The following is a 16,426-nucleotide window of genomic DNA, read 5'->3' as shown; positions in this document are numbered from 1 at the left end:
AACGTTGGTTCTTTACGTCCGTTGGTGATAATTTTTACTAAAAGATAATACTGCCTACGGAAAAAAAAAACGTTCGCCAAACAAAAAAATTTTCTAAGGGGCTATTGTTGCGTTTGGAAAGTTTTTTTTTAATGATAAGCATGTATATGTAAGACGTTTATACGAGATTTATGTATACTGTAATGTCATGTAATGCATGTGTAAGTGATTGAGGGTATGAATACCACCGACGGTATGGTTCTTGACTGCCATCTATTTCTCTGTAATTAAGGCTTTTAAGTATACTAATTATATTAGTTATATTGGGGAGGCTTAATATTCGGCATCTGCACTTTGCCTAAAGTACATGACTCCGGTGCATATATTAAGTTAGTGCATGTTATTCGTGCATGACATAATGTAACAGAACTTTCTGATAATTATATGCTTTATTTATGTAAGCACTTACGATCTTGACTATACTATGTTGTGATGTAAGACAAACAACTACCAAAAAAAGTTTTCTACACATGATATAATACAATACACTACACTAAACTGTTATACATTAGTATTATGTTGTATACCATTTTTCTTTTCTTTGTAAAGGTCCATATTCTCGCTGGTAACACCGCTTTAATATAACCTTTAATCTCAATTGAAGAATTTTCAACCTTTCTATCGCCTCAACAGCAACAGTTCGATTCGTCCAGCGCAGTCTACGCGGAGAGCCGGTAAAATTTAGCAAACTCTCTATTATTCGTGATTGGCTCCGTATATTGCATATGAATACCCCTGCATTCAATATCGTTACCTCATCCGTCCTCGATCTGCAATGTGCCCAAGTCACGTGATACATCGTACATTTTCAAATGTAATATATAGATAATATACGAGTATGTATAAAAAGCTATAATGTGAGAACATTATCTTTACCAACATGAGCCATTTGGGATCCCTTTGTTTGGCATGGCAAGTCAAGGATAAGCATTGTTTGGTTATAGGAGGTGGAGAAGTGGCTCTCAGCAGAGTTCAACATCTTTTATATGCCCAAGCTAAGATCACCATTATAACTGGTGAAGGAAACATTCATCCTGGAATCGTCAAATTAAATAATGAAGGAAAGATTTTTAACTTTCTACAACGGAATTATCAACCTAATGATCTTGTAATGTATGAGACAGGAACTATTACCGAAACTCTGGATCATCAATTGATCTCGCAGTTTGTTCATGACCAAATGATAGCTATTGTATGTTGTTGCATTGATGATTACGAATTATCTACAAAAATATATTATCAATGTAAGGTCAAACGATTACCAGTGAACATAGCAGATAAGCCTCCTTTATGTGATTTTTATTTTGGTAGTATGTTCAATCAAGATAACCTTCAAATCATGATAAGCACTAATGGGAAGTCGCCTCGATTACTGAAAATAGTAAAGGATACCATAGCCAGAAACTTTGAAGGCATAGATATCAATAAGGCAGTTGAAAACCTCGGGAAAATAAGGCTGGGACTTCGAAGCAAAGTCATCCAAGATGATGACTTGGCATCGATTGAAATAAGAATGAAATGGATAAAGGACTTGACAGACATGTTCACCGTTGGACAATGGAGTCAACTAGATTTGAAAGACGAAAATGTTTCAAATATTTTGCAATGGTTTCCTGACTTTCCACCGTCAAATTACACCGAATTTGTTGCCAGTATATAAAGTAGTGCGGTAAGACATGCAAGTGTATAAAGACATGCATATGTGTACAGAAGATATGCATATGTAAGACATGCAGTTTTATAAAGAGATATAGCTGTGTATGATATGCAGTTGTATTCAGATATACAAGGTATACTAAAGATCTACTTTATTAATGTCCAAGTCTTCATGCACAAATGTCTTGGATCCTCCAGCACCCAAATACTCTGATGCAATATGACCATTTCCTCTCAACTGATATTGATAACTCATCAAACCCTCTAAGCCCACAGGACCACGAGCATGAATCTTGTTGGTACTGATACCTACTTCTGTACCGAAACCGTATCGGAAACCATCTGCAAAACGAGTTGAGCAATTCCAATAAACTCCAGCAGAGTCTATACCCTTTAAGAACCTTTCTGCTGACTCTTTGTCTTCTGTTATGATAGTTTCGGTGTGTTTTGAAGAGTGTTCGTTGATATGCTTAATGGCTGCATCAACAGAGTCCACCAATTTGACAGCAATGTCAAAGGATAAATATTCATGGCCAAAATCGGCATCTTGGGCATCAACCACCAAATCTTGAGGCAAGGTGGTTGTGTATTGTCTTAAATCCAAAGTAACATGTAACTTGACCTTAGCATCGGTTAAGGACTTCAAGATTTCAGTAATGGAATCACCAGGGACATCTTTGTTGATCAACAATGTTTCAATTGCATTGCACCCAGCACAATAATTTGTTTTGGAGTCGACAAGAATTCTGTTTGCCTTCAGAACGTCAGCGGAAACATCAACATAAGCATGACAAATCCCATCAGCATGGCCCAACACAGGAATCTTTGTATTATCTTTAATATTTCTTACCAAGGCATTCGACCCTCTTGGAATAACCAAGTCAATGTATTTATCTTGAGACAACAAGTTACTCACGTCTTCCCTTGATTGAACCAACAGAATAGCCGCCGCTGGAACTTGGGTCTCTGTTTGTAAAGTAGAGTTCACAATGTCACTCATGGCTTTAAAAGTTTGGTAACTTTCCTTACCACCCTTCAAAATGGCAGAGTTACCTGATTTGATGGCTAAGGCAGTGATGTTGGCAATGACTTCTGGCCTACTTTCAAAAATAATCAAAAGCACACCCAATGGAGCAGTTATCCTATACAAGTTTAAGCCTTCATCTATCTTTCTAGCCAAGGTGATTTTACCCACTGGATCTGGTAACTCGGCAACATCCAAGATCCCTTGCAACATGGCATCAAACTTATCACCAGCGCTTAGGTCCAATCTCTTGACCAAAGCAGACGATAAGTTATTTTCAACGGCATTTTCCATATCAATCTTATTAGCAGCCAAGATGGCTTCCTTATGGGTTTTAAGGCCATCATGAATAGCCACTAAAGCCTGTGATCTCTGTTCGTTGGATAACGTTTTTAGCTCCGAAAACGCCTCGTTGGCGTCTCTGGCAATCCTCTCGGCCATAATAAAAGCACCTTATAGTATTAACTAGCAGAAAGAAGTAGTGGTAGCAGTATGAATGACTAATAGTCCCGACCCAAATTTTTCAGTTGGTATTTGTTCTGTTTTGTACATTGTGCACGACCTTTATGGGCTATGACAACCATCATGGAAAACAAACCTAACAGTTGTTGTTTAGTAGTGGATATCCGTTGGACATAAGGCAGAGTGTAGAGGGAGCAATTGAGCAGACAGTACAAGCAGACAGTACAAGCAGACAGTACAAGCAGACAGTACAAGCAGACAGTACAAGCAGACAGTACAAGCAGACAGTTACCAGTCAAACAGTTACCAGTCAAACAGTTACCAGTCAAACAGTTACCAGTCAAACAGTTACCAGTCAAACAGTTACCAATAGCATGTCTAATAATAAATACAATGGGCAGGATCCATTTAGTGATGGGAACAACTTGATTGATCTAGACCATGGAAGAAGTAGTAGTGACGTGTTTCAATATACACCGTACGAATCAGGCATCCCACAGAGCCAACAGCAGTACACTACAAGGGATAGTTTTTCATTCGGTGAAGGTCCTAGTGGTGGCAGACAAATGAATAATAGCAACCCCTTTAGTGATCCCTTTGAAGACGACCACAACAATTCGTTCTATGATTATGACAACTCCGGGAGCTTTAGAAAGGCTCCTCTCTTGAACACTCAGAATAGGCCTCCCTATGAAGATGCTACCGGTGGAGGAGGTGCGGGTGGGTTCTTCAATGGAATAGCAGGAAAGATCAACAACACCAACGACTACATTGGAATGCGAGATTTCGACGATAAGAGTGGAGGACAATCGGATTTTGATATACGCAAAATATGGGGCAATATTAAGGCAAAAGTAAGTGGGAAGAAACTGACATCAGATTCCGGTAAAAAGGAACCTCGGCAAATTTATATCATGAATCACTCAGCAAATGCATCGTTTGGTTATTATGATAATCATATTTCTACCACAAAATATAATTTTGCTACTTTTCTACCCAAGTTTCTTTTCGAACAGTTTAGTAAATACGCCAACTTGTTCTTCTTGTTTACGTCCATCATCCAACAGGTCCCCAATGTTTCTCCAACGAACAGATTTACCACCATTGGGACGTTAATGGTTGTGTTGTTGGTTTCGGCTATCAAGGAATCAATGGAAGACCTCAAGAGATCAAATGCCGATAAGGAATTGAATACTACAAGAGTTCAAGTTCTTGATCCAGTGTCGGGAGATTTCCACACAAGAAAATGGATCAATGTAAAAGTTGGTGATGTTGTTAAGGTTCATAATGAAGAGCCGTTCCCTGCTGATTTGATATTATTAAGCTCTTCTGAACCAGAGGGGTTATGTTATATTGAAACCGCAAACTTAGATGGGGAAACAAATTTAAAAATTAAGCAAGCCAAAGAGGAAACAGCACATTTAGTTGATCCCAAAAGATTAGTTTCTGAATTGGACCATTCAGAAATCGTTTCAGAACAACCCAACTCCTCATTATATACCTATGAAGGGAATTTGAAGAATTTTGGAAACAATGATGTTCTTCCTTTATCCCCAGATCAATTGTTATTACGTGGTGCAACCTTACGTAATACCCAATGGATTTTGGGTGTTGTTGTATTTACTGGTCATGAAACTAAGTTGATGCGTAACGCCACTGCTACTCCTATCAAAAGAACGGATGTTGAAAGAATCATTAATTTACAAATTGTTGCCTTGTTTTGTATTTTAATCATTTTGGCTCTTGTTTGCTCCTTTGGAAATGTCATTAAGGTTCAAGTATCAAAGAAACAATTGAGTTATTTGTATTTAGAAGGTACAAATTTAGTTGGGTTATTCTTTAAAGATATCTTAACTTATTGGATTTTGTTTTCTAACTTGGTCCCAATTTCTTTGTTTGTGACAGTGGAACTTATCAAGTATTATCAAGCCTACATGATTGGTAGTGATTTGGATATGTACTATGAAGAATCGGATACTCCTACTGGGGTGAAAACTTCTTCTTTGGTTGAAGAATTGGGTCAAATTGACTATATTTTCAGTGATAAGACAGGAACACTTACCCGGAATATTATGGAGTTCAAAACTTGTTCAATTGGTGGAAGATGCTATATTGAAGAGATACCTGAAGATGGACAAGCACAAATCATTGATGGCATTGAGATTGGATATCATAAATTCACTGATATGTTTAATGATTTAAGAGACGTCAGTAGTTCTCAATCTGCTATCATTAATGAGTTTATGACATTATTGAGTACTTGTCATACAGTTATTCCAGAAGTAAATGAAGAGAATGGACAAATTAAATATCAAGCTGCTTCACCAGATGAAGGTGCATTGGTTCAAGGTGCAGCTGATCTAGGTTATAAATTCACCACTCGTGTTCCTAAAGGTATTAGCATTATAAACACAATAACTGACCAATCTTTGGATTATGAGTTGTTGAACATTTGTGAATTCAACTCTACGAGAAAGAGAATGTCTGCAATCTACAGGTGTCCTGATGGAGTAATTAGATTATTCTGTAAGGGTGCTGACAATGTGATTCTTGAAAGGTTGTCCAAAGACGAACCTCAACCGTTTGTGGATGCTACGTTAAGACATCTTGAAGACTTTGCAGCAGAAGGTTTGAGAACCTTGTGTATTGCCTCAAGGATAATCCCTGAAGAGGAATATCAAGAGTTTGCGGCTAAATACTATAAAGCGTCGACCTCTTTAGAAGACAGAAGTGGTGAATTAGATGCTGTGGCTGAAAGCATTGAAGTTAATTTATTTCTTTTAGGTGCCACAGCTATTGAAGATAAATTACAAGATGGTGTACCAGAAACCATTCATACATTACAGGAGGCTGGTATTAAAATTTGGGTATTAACTGGAGATAGACAAGAAACGGCTATTAACATTGGAATGTCGTGTAAATTGCTTAGTGAAGACATGAATTTGCTTATTATCAATGAAGAAACAAAGCATGACACGAAATTGAACTTGCAAGAGAAACTACAAGCAATTTATGAGAACCAACCTGAGAATGAAGTTGCATTAGAATCTACCCTTGCATTGATTATTGATGGCCACTCCTTGGGGTTTGCCTTGGATCCTGAATTAGAAGACATGTTTATTGATTTGGGAAGTAGATGTAAGGCAGTTGTATGTTGTCGGGTTTCACCTTTACAAAAGGCATTAGTTGTAAAGATGGTCAAACGGAAGAAGAAGAAGTCATTATTATTAGCCATTGGAGATGGTGCGAATGATGTCTCTATGATTCAAGCTGCTCATGTGGGTGTTGGTATTAGTGGGATGGAAGGTATGCAAGCTGCTAGAAGTGCTGATGTTTCCATTGGTCAGTTCAAGTATTTGAAGAAGTTACTTTTGGTACATGGCGCTTGGTCTTACAGACGTATTTCCATTGCTATCCTTTATTCATTTTACAAGAATATCGCATTATACATGACTCAATTCTGGTTTGTTTTTACCAACGCTTATTCTGGACAGTCTATTGCTGAATCATGGACATTGACATTTTATAATGTGTTTTTCACCGTGTTACCACCATTTGTTTTAGGTGTTTTCGATCAATTTGTTAGTGCCCGATTACTTGACCGGTATCCTCAATTGTATCAATTGGGACAGCAAAGAAAGTTTTTTAATGTGAATATTTTCTGGAGTTGGATCATCAATGGGTTTTATCATTCAGCAGTGATCTTTCTCACTGCTTACTACATCTACAGTTATGGTAACATGTTACCAGGGGGAGAAATTGCTAATAATTGGGCTTGGGGGACTATGGTCTATACAACATGTACTTTAACTGTGTTGGGAAAAGCAGCACTCACCGTCACTTTATGGACCAAATTTACCTTCCTTGCAATCCCTGGATCCTTTTTATTGTGGCTTGGGTTCTTTCCTGCCTTTGCTACGATTGCACCATTGATCAATGTATCTAAGGAATATGAAGGTGTTTTGGCACACACATATCCCTCCATTACGTTTTGGGCAGTTGTATTTGGAGTCTCCATTTTGTGTCTTCTCCGAGACTTTGGATGGAAATACTTAAAGAGAATTTACTCTCCAGAGAGTTATCATTATGTTCAAGAGATACAAAAATATAATATCCAAGATTATAGACCAAGAATGGAACAATTCCAAAAGGCTATTAGAAAGGTTAGGCAAGTTCAACGAATCAAGAAACAAAGAGGATTTGCTTTCTCCCAAACAGAAGACCAAGAGAAAATCGTCAGATTGTATGATACCACTAAGAAGAGAGGAGTCTTTGGTGAGTTGTCAGAAGGCATATGAATCGTATTTTAAACATGTATTCTTATAGATAATATTTTTGGAGATGGTGCACGACCATATATAGATGATTCTTACAAAACGATAATAAATTTTTTAAGATGAAGGTTGACATTCTAACTGATATTGAAAATATCAATGAGTAAATCTAAAGAGATGGAAGTTGACATTCCAAAATCCGTAAATGCAGGGGTTACAGCAGTTGATGCAAGTGGTGCAAGCGCTGCAAGTGATTCAGTTGCTGCAACCGAAGACAGCAAAGAAGTTTCTGCTACAGCATCTGCTGCAAGTGAAGAAACTACTGGAGAAAAGAAGTTATCTAATAAAGAACTAAAAGAGTTGAAGAAGAAAGAGAAGGCTGCTAAGAGAGCTGCTAAGAAGTCAGGCGACATGACCCCTGAACAACAACAACAATTGGTTCAACAAAAGATTGATAAGAAGAAGCAACAAGCAGCTACAAATACCAATCTTAAGAAACAATTGAACCAAACATTAATAAAGGATGAAAGCGCTAAAAAAAAGACCCCACCGATGTTCAGTCATTTAGAAACAAGAGAACAAAGAAACGCATCTTCACCTTCCATTTCCCACATTGTGCATCCTGCGGTGTTGGCGCTTTCATTGAAGTATTCCACATATAAAGTGGTTGGCTCAACCAATAGATTGAGGAAGATGTTGGAGGCTTTCAAAGACGTGATTTCAGACTACAAGACACCAGAGAATACCACTTTAACCAGACACTTGACTGGACATTTATCACATCAGATTGAGTTTTTGAGAACGTCTCGTCCTCTTTCAACTTCAATGGGGAATGCCATTAGATGGTTGAAGCAAGAAATCTCCCATATATCCATTGACACCACCGAGGCTCAAGCAAAGGACAATCTTTGTGAGAAAATCGACGACTTTATAAGCGAGAAGATCGATTTATCCGACAGAGTAATTGTTGAGAATGCCGCTCAACATATTGGGAACGATGCTACCATTTTAACGTATGGCCATTCGACTGTATTGGAAGAGTTATTCAAGTACTGTGCCGTGGAACAGAATAAGAAGTTCAAGTTGATCGTGGTTGATTCTAGACCTTTATTTGAAGGGAAAAAGTTATTGAATAGTTTGGCAGACACTTATGCTGAACCACCAGAACTGGTAGACTCTGAGCTTGAATCGATAGTTAGCAAATCCTCCACGACCCCTCCAATTACTAAAACGAACATTGAGTTACATTATGTGTTGATAAATGGCTTATCACCTACCATTTTGGAAAGAGTAGATTGCTTATTCCTTGGAGCTCATGCAATGCTCTCTAACGGTCGACTTTATTCCAGAGTCGGCACAAGTTTGGTAGCCATGATGTGTCATAAAAGAAATATACCTGTGATTACATGTTGTGAATCCATTAAGTTTTCTGATAAGGTGCAATTGGATTCCGTTGCTAGTAATGAGTTGGGAGATCCCAGAGATTTGATGCAAGATATTGATTCCAAAAAGCCTCCTCAGAAGAAGTCTTATGCATTTGAACAATTTATTCACAAGCATGACGCAATGTCAGATTCCAAAAATGATTCCAAGCAGAAAAATAATAATAACAATAAGAATAATAATAATAATAATAATAATAATAATAAGGTTGAAGATCAAGATCAAGAATCGTCTGCTCCTTTGCATAATTGGGAAGAGCTTCCTAATTTGAATATATTGAACATCATGTATGATTTGACTCCTCCAAATTATATCAATAAGGTTGTAACTGAATTTGGAGCCTTACCACCATCATCTGTTCCTGTTATCTTGAGAGAATATAAGAATACATAGAAAGAGGATAGTAGCCATACATTTGATTAGAGGCAGCTTGTGTGTGTATACATATACTGGTGACGTTATTCCGTACATAACACGTATGAAACAGACATGCAAAGCACACATACGCAACATACACATACATAGTACATGTATAACTCATAATTATAGTAGTTTTAACATATTTAGCAATATTTGACATACTCTGATGTCATCTTCGGAAGCGATTTGTATTTAATCCTAATGATAGTAAATATTGTCCATACACTTCCTGGTGGTTCCAAAATTTGCCGCCAAAATAATTATGAAGATTGGATCACAAACCATCCGATTCATCATCAGCACCCAATTGTACCATGGCTGATGCAGATCTTGCATTGATCAATAAGGTCGAGTTGCGTATAGCCCTTACGCAAGATGATGCACTGTTTGAAAATGCTTTAAACCTTTATCTCGCTCCATTGCTACTTAAGTTGGGAAGCGAACATGGACCTGTGAGATCAGCCATTCTATCCATACTTAGAAACTTGATTCCGAGAATCACTGCTGCTAGGGACGTCAAATTGCCAGTAGAGGCATTGTTGGAACAAGCTAAACGTCCCAAGGTTTCCATTGATGCAGACTCGAGTCAAGTCCGATTATACAGTTTGTTGTTTGTATCTCGAGGTGTTGATAGGCTCTCCATTCAAGATAAGAATAAATTGATCCCTTTATTAATAGAAGGCATATCAACACATTCTCTAACAGTTTCATCCCGACTCTTCAATGTGTTGGGGAAAGTCTTGGAAGGTTGGAGGGCCCCAGATAATGAATCTGTAGAATATGCCGAGATGGAAAAGTCACTACATTTGGATGCCAATCCCCAAGATGCTATATTCCTTGCAAAGAAAATAGCCAAGTTCTTCATTCTTCTACCTTCAGATAGTGTGACCCCCATGCTGTACCATGGCTTATCGATTGACGACCATGCATTCTTTAGTCTTCATGCTGGGGTAGTGTTCAAAAGTCCCAATGAACTAACTGAGTTGAAACTCCGATACTTGCAGTTGTTGAAATCGGGTGGCTTTAAGGATATGGTTTTGGCCTTGCCTTACATGATTGCATCTGCAGATGATTCTTCTGCGTTGAACAGCCCTGCATCGACATTGTTCAAGAAGCTAACCTTAAATGTTGATGATGAAGAGTTTGTTAATGATTGCGTTCAATTATTCCTTGGAGGCGATGGAGTTCCTCCTTGTACTCCAAAGCTACAAGAACGGATTCTTGTTTTGCTTAGTAAAAGTTCTATTGTGGGCAAGCATCCTCAAATTGACGAAATCACCTTACGAGGTCTTGAAAGTGATAATGCTAAATCCAAAAGTGCTGGATTGTATTTTGCAAAATGGGTGACGATGTTAAATGCCAGTAATGGATCATCGGCGTCTTCTTCACTAAATTCAAGCGTAGCACTGCAATTGAAAAGTAGTATTTTGGGTGAAGGATGGCCGGTTGCTGATGTTCCAAAGGGAGCCAATTATGCCACTTTTTTAACCCAAAGAGCACTTAAATACGAAACTTTAGGTAGCATCTTAAAGCAGAGCTCTGAATTGTCAGTCAATGACTTTTCCTATATTGAATTCTTATTCAAATCTTTAGAAGGAGAAGTTTCTGATGTGAGATCTTCAATTCAAGATGCCCTCTCTGGTTTGGCAATTCATTTGCCTTCCCTTAGTCCGGAGTCAAAGCTGAAAATCAAGCAATATGCTGCAGAATATTTAACTTATCAAGATACCACCTCCGTTGGGGGTGGCTCCTCAAACGAAAATCTTCAAGCTTGTCGTTATATGATAGTCAAATACTTGAATTTCACCTTCCCCTTCGCTGATGCCGAAGCCAGAATGTTTAATATTCTCGGTTCATACAAACACAATAGATTGGATACCGTGGAAGAAAGTAACCATGGCTTACATCCGCATTGGTTCAATATAGTCCAATCAGCAAACACAACCCAATTCAAATCCTCGAAAGAGTTACTTGGCCAACAATCTGCTGGTGTTCAGTTCCCCTTGTTTGATGATATGGTTTGTGCTTTCAATAGCCACTTCAATGACGTGAACAGGAATCGACTGCCTACGATCTTGAAGACCTTGGGCAAAGCTGTTGTGTTTGTTTTCAGAACGTTCGTAATGGAAGCAGTTAATAAAGCAAACACAGTGATTGTGCCAGATGAGCAATGGGATTTAAGACTCGATAAAGCCGTTGAAACTGATAGCGTTGTTCAAAAGCTATTAGTTGATAAATGTAGTTGTTCCGATCGCTTTTCCACGTTTATAAAGCTTGTTCTTAGAATATTCTTAGACCAGTTTAGTGGTGGATCTGGAATTAACCCAAACATTAATTACGGTACAACATTATCAACCCTTTTACACATTGCACCCACGAACGTTATTGGGGATTTGACGACGACAGTGCCTCTATTCGTTGATGTTTTTGAAGGAGGTTTGGTCTCTGGAGAAACTGCCTCTATTGCTTGTGAGAGCTTTGCGATCGTAGCCAGCCATCCAAATGTTGACAATGACTCGATACAAGCCATATTGAATTCAGCAATGGAGGGAAGTAGTAGAAACTTGCAACAAATCAGAACCTTGTCCGTGGGATATCTTATCGGCAGACTTTACTTACGAGCAAGAGCCACTAATATTGTTTCCGTCTCTTTCTTGAAGAGTTATCTTGACTTTTTGTTGGAACAAAAGAGTCCAGCTTGGTCTTCAATCGTATGGGAATGTGTGATCCAGATATCCATGTTTGGAGCATTAAACTCGCCGGACTTTGCAGATTATGTTACCAAATTCATTGATCTGGTTGAAGACGGAGTTAAGAAATCGGACGAGAGGGCAATGAATGCATTGGCTTGTTTAACATTGTCTTTGACTAAAGATAACGACAATACCTTGAACAAATGTGAAAATTTGGCGTATAAAACCCATATTTCTAAACATCTTGAGTTCACATTCACTGTTGGTGAAGCATTTCTGATTATGGCGGCCGGATGGCAATCTAAAGCTTTGCAGAAGAATCTTGATATCCAAGGAACCAAAATAGAGTACTTTGAACCAGACATTTCAAGACTCCCATTAATTCTATCCACTGTTTTGGCAGCATGTGCTAACACTAAACCGGCATTAAGGAAGAGCGCATGTATATGGTTGTTATCACTTGCTCAGTTCTGTGGTCATTTACAACCTGTTAAAGATAAAGCCCGTGAGATGCACATAGCCTTTACCATATTTTTAGCTGACAAAGATGAGTTGATTCAAGAATCTGCTTCAAGAGGACTCAGTATTGTGTATGAAATGGGTGATGTAGAACTCAAAGAAGTTCTTGTTAAGGGTCTTTTGAAGTCTTTCACTGACTCTAATGCTTCCTCTATCTATACTAGTGGATCAGTTGAAGAGGATACTCAGCTTTTTGAGCCTGATATCTTGAAGACTGGTGAAGGCTCGGTGTCCACGTATAAAGATGTTCTTAACTTGGCATCTGAAGTAGGTGATCCAAGTTTGGTGTATAAATTCATGTCATTGGCTAAGAACTCTGTGCTTTGGTCCTCTAGAAAAGGTATGGCTTTTGGTTTGGGTTCTATATTGTCCAAGACTTCTTTGAATAACTTATTTTCCACTAACCAACAATTAACTAATCGGTTGATCCCACGGTTATATCGGTACAGATATGATCCCAATACTTCAGTGTCCACAGCCATGAATGATATTTGGAACTCTTTGGTTCCCAACAATTCCGATACAATTAACGAGCACTTTGATATCATATTGGAAGAACTTCTTAAAGGAATGGGGAACAAAGAATGGAGAGTGAGACAAGCCAGCACTACGGCACTCAATGATCTTCTTCAAGTGTCCACTTTAGAATCCTATGGCGATAAGTTGGAGGAGATTTGGCAAATGAGTTTCCGGGCAATGGATGACATCAAAGATTCTGTTAGAAAGGAAGGTAACAAATTGACTAAATCGTTGTCAACTATTTTGTTACGAACCATTGATGCCAAATACAGCAGTAGTTCGCCTATTAAAGCCGAGAAGGTTCTTAAGGATTTGATTCCGTTCCTTCTTGGACCACGGGGTATATTGAGTGAAGCTGAAGATGTCAAGAATTTCAGCATTAAGACCATTACAAAGATTTGCAAGGATGGTGGAGCATTTGTTAGACCCTTTATACCTGATTTGATAGAGAATTTTGTACAGTTGATGTCGACGTTGGAACCGGAAGCCATAAACTATTTGCTGTTGAATGCTGATAAATACAACATTAGTCCCACGGAGTTAGATGCCCGAAGACTTCAAGCCGTTGGATCTTCGCCTATAATGCAAACCATTGAGAAAATGCTTGACAACCTTGCAGACACAGACATGGATACTTTCATCAAGAAGTTGGGAAATTCCATTAAGAAGTCCGTGGGGTTACCGTCAAAAGTCTGTGGCTCCAAAATCTTGGTCACTTTGGTTACAGATCATTTAGAGTTATCCAAACCTTATGGTGACCGATTCTTGAAGATTGCTCTTAGTCAATTGAAAGACCGTAATGAAGCAGTATCTTCTACCTATGCAACTGCCTGTGGGTTCTTGTGTCGAATTGCGTCCATTGAGTCTGTGGAATCGTTTGCTGAATTGATCAACAGATACTACTTTGACCACGAAAACTATGAAGACTCAAGATGGAGACTGATAGCTGCTGTTGCCAGTTTCAGTGTGGCCACTTACTCTGGTGATAAGTTCCAATCTATGACGGGCGTATTCTTGCCCCTTGCCTTCATTGGGAAACACGATGTTGATCCTGAAGTGGCCAAAACCTTTGATAAGATGTGGATAGAGTTTGGAAACAACAGTACTATCAGATTGTACTTGCCCGAGCTCTTGGACTTCTATGAACGCCACTTGCAATCACCCAGGTTTGAAACCAGAAGAGCCTTGGCCACGTCCATTGGTGAGCTCTCCTTGGTGGTCACTGGTGGCAAGGGGGGGGTCTCGTCAACGGCCATTGAAAACTTGAGTGACAACGATAAGAAACAATTGTTACATTTAATGTCGTTGCTTATCGTTGCTTGTAAGGGTAAGACTTGGGAAGGCAAGGAGAAGGTGTTGAGGACATTAACTGAGTTTACCATTAACGCCAAATCATTAGTTGTGACAGATCACCTTGTCACCTCTGAGGTGACAAAGACTTTGATAACCGAGGCAAGGAGAAGAAACAAACAGTACCAGAAACAAGCAGTAAAGTGTTTGGGCCTCTATATAGCAGAGTACACCACTCAGGAGCAAGCTGTAGAGGTATACGTTGAAGTTATGAGGAAGATTCTTCGGTTGTATAAGTCCGAGGATAGTGATGATATGGATACAGATTCAAGTGATGATGATCATGATGAATCAAGAAAGAGATTTAAAGGTGAATCAAAGGCTAAAATGTTAGCTATGGAAAAGGAACGGGGTGAGTTCATAGACAACATTTCATTGGCTTATTTTGACCGGCCAATTGATTTGTCTCAACAAGTATTGGCCTTGTATTGTGATGCGGCTGAACATTTCTTAACGCAAAGCGACATTGACTTGACTTGGGCTTCAGACATTATGTTCTGTACTTCTATGTCCCATTTATTGGGCTTAATGAAGGAGGAAGAACGTCCGGAGGCGACAGTGTCGTTGTTTTCCATTTGGAACCTTTTGAAGAAGAGATGTTTAGTGTCACATGCCATTGAAAACGTTAGATTGCAATTCATAAAGCTCACGGTATCCTTCATGAACTACTCAAAGTCAGAGCAGATACAGGCGGAGATAAGAAAGGATTTATCGGAGTTCAAATCATTTGAAAAGTCTTCTAAAGTTCTTAAACAGTTGGCTGATAAGAATTTATAATCTATATACTACGAATATAGTTCACAGACTTTTAGTTCTTAAACAGTTGGCTGATAAGAATTTATAATCTATATACTACGAATATAGTTCACAGACTTTTAAATATGTATTAATAGTCTATAAAAATGACCCCACCAAATTATATATTACCAATTATTGAAGGTTGATTTAAAATCCACCTCTTAATCTCAATACCAAGTGCAAGGTGGATTCTTTTTGAATGTTGTAGTCAGACAAGGTTCTGCCGTCTTCTAATTGCTTACCAGCAAAGATTAAACGTTGTTGGTCTGGTGGAATACCTTCCTTGTCTTGAATCTTAGACTTGACGTTGTCAATGGTGTCTGAGGATTCGACTTCTAAAGTGATAGTCTTACCAGTCAATGTTTTGACGAAAATTTGCATACCACCCCTCAATCTCAATACCAAGTGCAAGGTGGATTCTTTTTGAATGTTGTAGTCGGACAAGGTTCTGCCGTCTTCTAATTGCTTACCAGCAAAGATTAAACGTTGTTGGTCTGGTGGAATACCTTCCTTGTCTTGAATCTTAGACTTGACGTTGTCAATCGTGTCGGAGGATTCAACTTCCAAGGTAATAGTCTTACCAGTCAAAGTTTTAACGAAGATTTGCATTGTATATTTATGTGTATATATGTAACGTTCTATTAGAGAAAATTAAAACGATTATTTTTAATATAACGTCCGGGTGGGCAAGCGTATTTATACTCCCTAGGTGGCGACTATTGCGATAACCCCCTATTTCCGCAAACACAAAGAGCGTCCAAATAATAACTCTTTTGTGTCAGTAAGAGTATGTAAGGCTGGTCAATTGGTGTGGGGGGCATTTCTTTTTCCGGAACATTATTTCAACAGAAATAAACATTGGTTTCTTTTTCTTCTTGTACATACGTTAGTGAGAAAAGAAATGACTCCACTTATGTCACGAGGCCATCCATGTGGTATGATGAGGACTAAAAGCTATACAGCATCCTTAGTTGAAATATCATTTGCATTTGATGACTAGTAACATTATAGAGCAACTTGCTTTAATGTCAACTCCGTGAATAACAATTGATTGATTAATTGAGATCCATCAATCTTAATTGCTAGTTTTAGTAGAACAGTTAGTAGTTAACGGTGCATATTTGTGTTTGTGTTAGAAAACAGAACCGTTGAACATACAGATAACAAACGCATATCAAAACATCCACCCCTATTGCAGGAAGCTGGAAATTTCTAGTGATGCGGTGTTT

The 16,426-nt window shown here is 38.5% G+C and overlaps 5 protein-coding genes across 5 annotated transcripts; 4 read left to right on the top strand and 1 right to left on the bottom strand.

The window, feature by feature from the left end:
- Positions 1-919: 919 nt before the first annotated feature.
- MET8 (bifunctional precorrin-2 dehydrogenase/sirohydrochlorin ferrochelatase) lies at positions 920-1,699 on the top strand (the record flags this gene model as incomplete). The annotated part of the gene is made up of 1 exon (XM_043191796.1): positions 920-1,699. One exon carries the CDS (start codon positions 920-922, stop codon positions 1,697-1,699), a length of 780 nt encoding a protein of 259 aa, XP_043048768.1.
- A 135-nt stretch (positions 1,700-1,834) lies between these two features.
- Positions 1,835-3,160, bottom strand: PRO2 (glutamate-5-semialdehyde dehydrogenase; the record flags this gene model as incomplete). Its single annotated transcript, XM_043191795.1, has 1 exon — positions 1,835-3,160. The coding sequence occupies one exon, from the start codon at positions 3,158-3,160 to the stop codon at positions 1,835-1,837; it is 1,326 nt and encodes a 441-aa protein (XP_043048767.1).
- A 395-nt stretch (positions 3,161-3,555) lies between these two features.
- Positions 3,556-7,479, top strand: DRS2 (aminophospholipid-translocating P4-type ATPase; the record flags this gene model as incomplete). Its single annotated transcript, XM_043191794.1, has 1 exon — positions 3,556-7,479. The coding sequence occupies one exon, from the start codon at positions 3,556-3,558 to the stop codon at positions 7,477-7,479; it is 3,924 nt and encodes a 1,307-aa protein (XP_043048766.1).
- A 135-nt stretch (positions 7,480-7,614) lies between these two features.
- GCD2 (translation initiation factor eIF2B subunit delta) lies at positions 7,615-9,291 on the top strand (the record flags this gene model as incomplete). The annotated part of the gene is made up of 1 exon (XM_043191793.1): positions 7,615-9,291. One exon carries the CDS (start codon positions 7,615-7,617, stop codon positions 9,289-9,291), a length of 1,677 nt encoding a protein of 558 aa, XP_043048765.1.
- Positions 9,292-9,632: 341 nt separating this feature from the next.
- On the top strand, positions 9,633-15,176 carry ECM29 (Ecm29p; the record flags this gene model as incomplete). The annotated part of the gene is made up of 1 exon (XM_043191792.1): positions 9,633-15,176. The coding sequence occupies one exon, from the start codon at positions 9,633-9,635 to the stop codon at positions 15,174-15,176; it is 5,544 nt and encodes a 1,847-aa protein (XP_043048764.1).
- Between the last annotated feature and the right edge of the window lie 1,250 nt (positions 15,177-16,426).

Source organism: Scheffersomyces spartinae (assembly GCF_019049425.1).
Source record: "Scheffersomyces spartinae strain ARV_011 chromosome Unknown scaffold_13, whole genome shotgun sequence".
NCBI lineage: Eukaryota > Fungi > Ascomycota > Pichiomycetes > Serinales > Debaryomycetaceae > Lizanozyma > Lizanozyma spartinae.
Note: the sequence above shows the minus strand (reverse complement) of the source record. Positions and strands in the feature narration are given on the sequence as shown.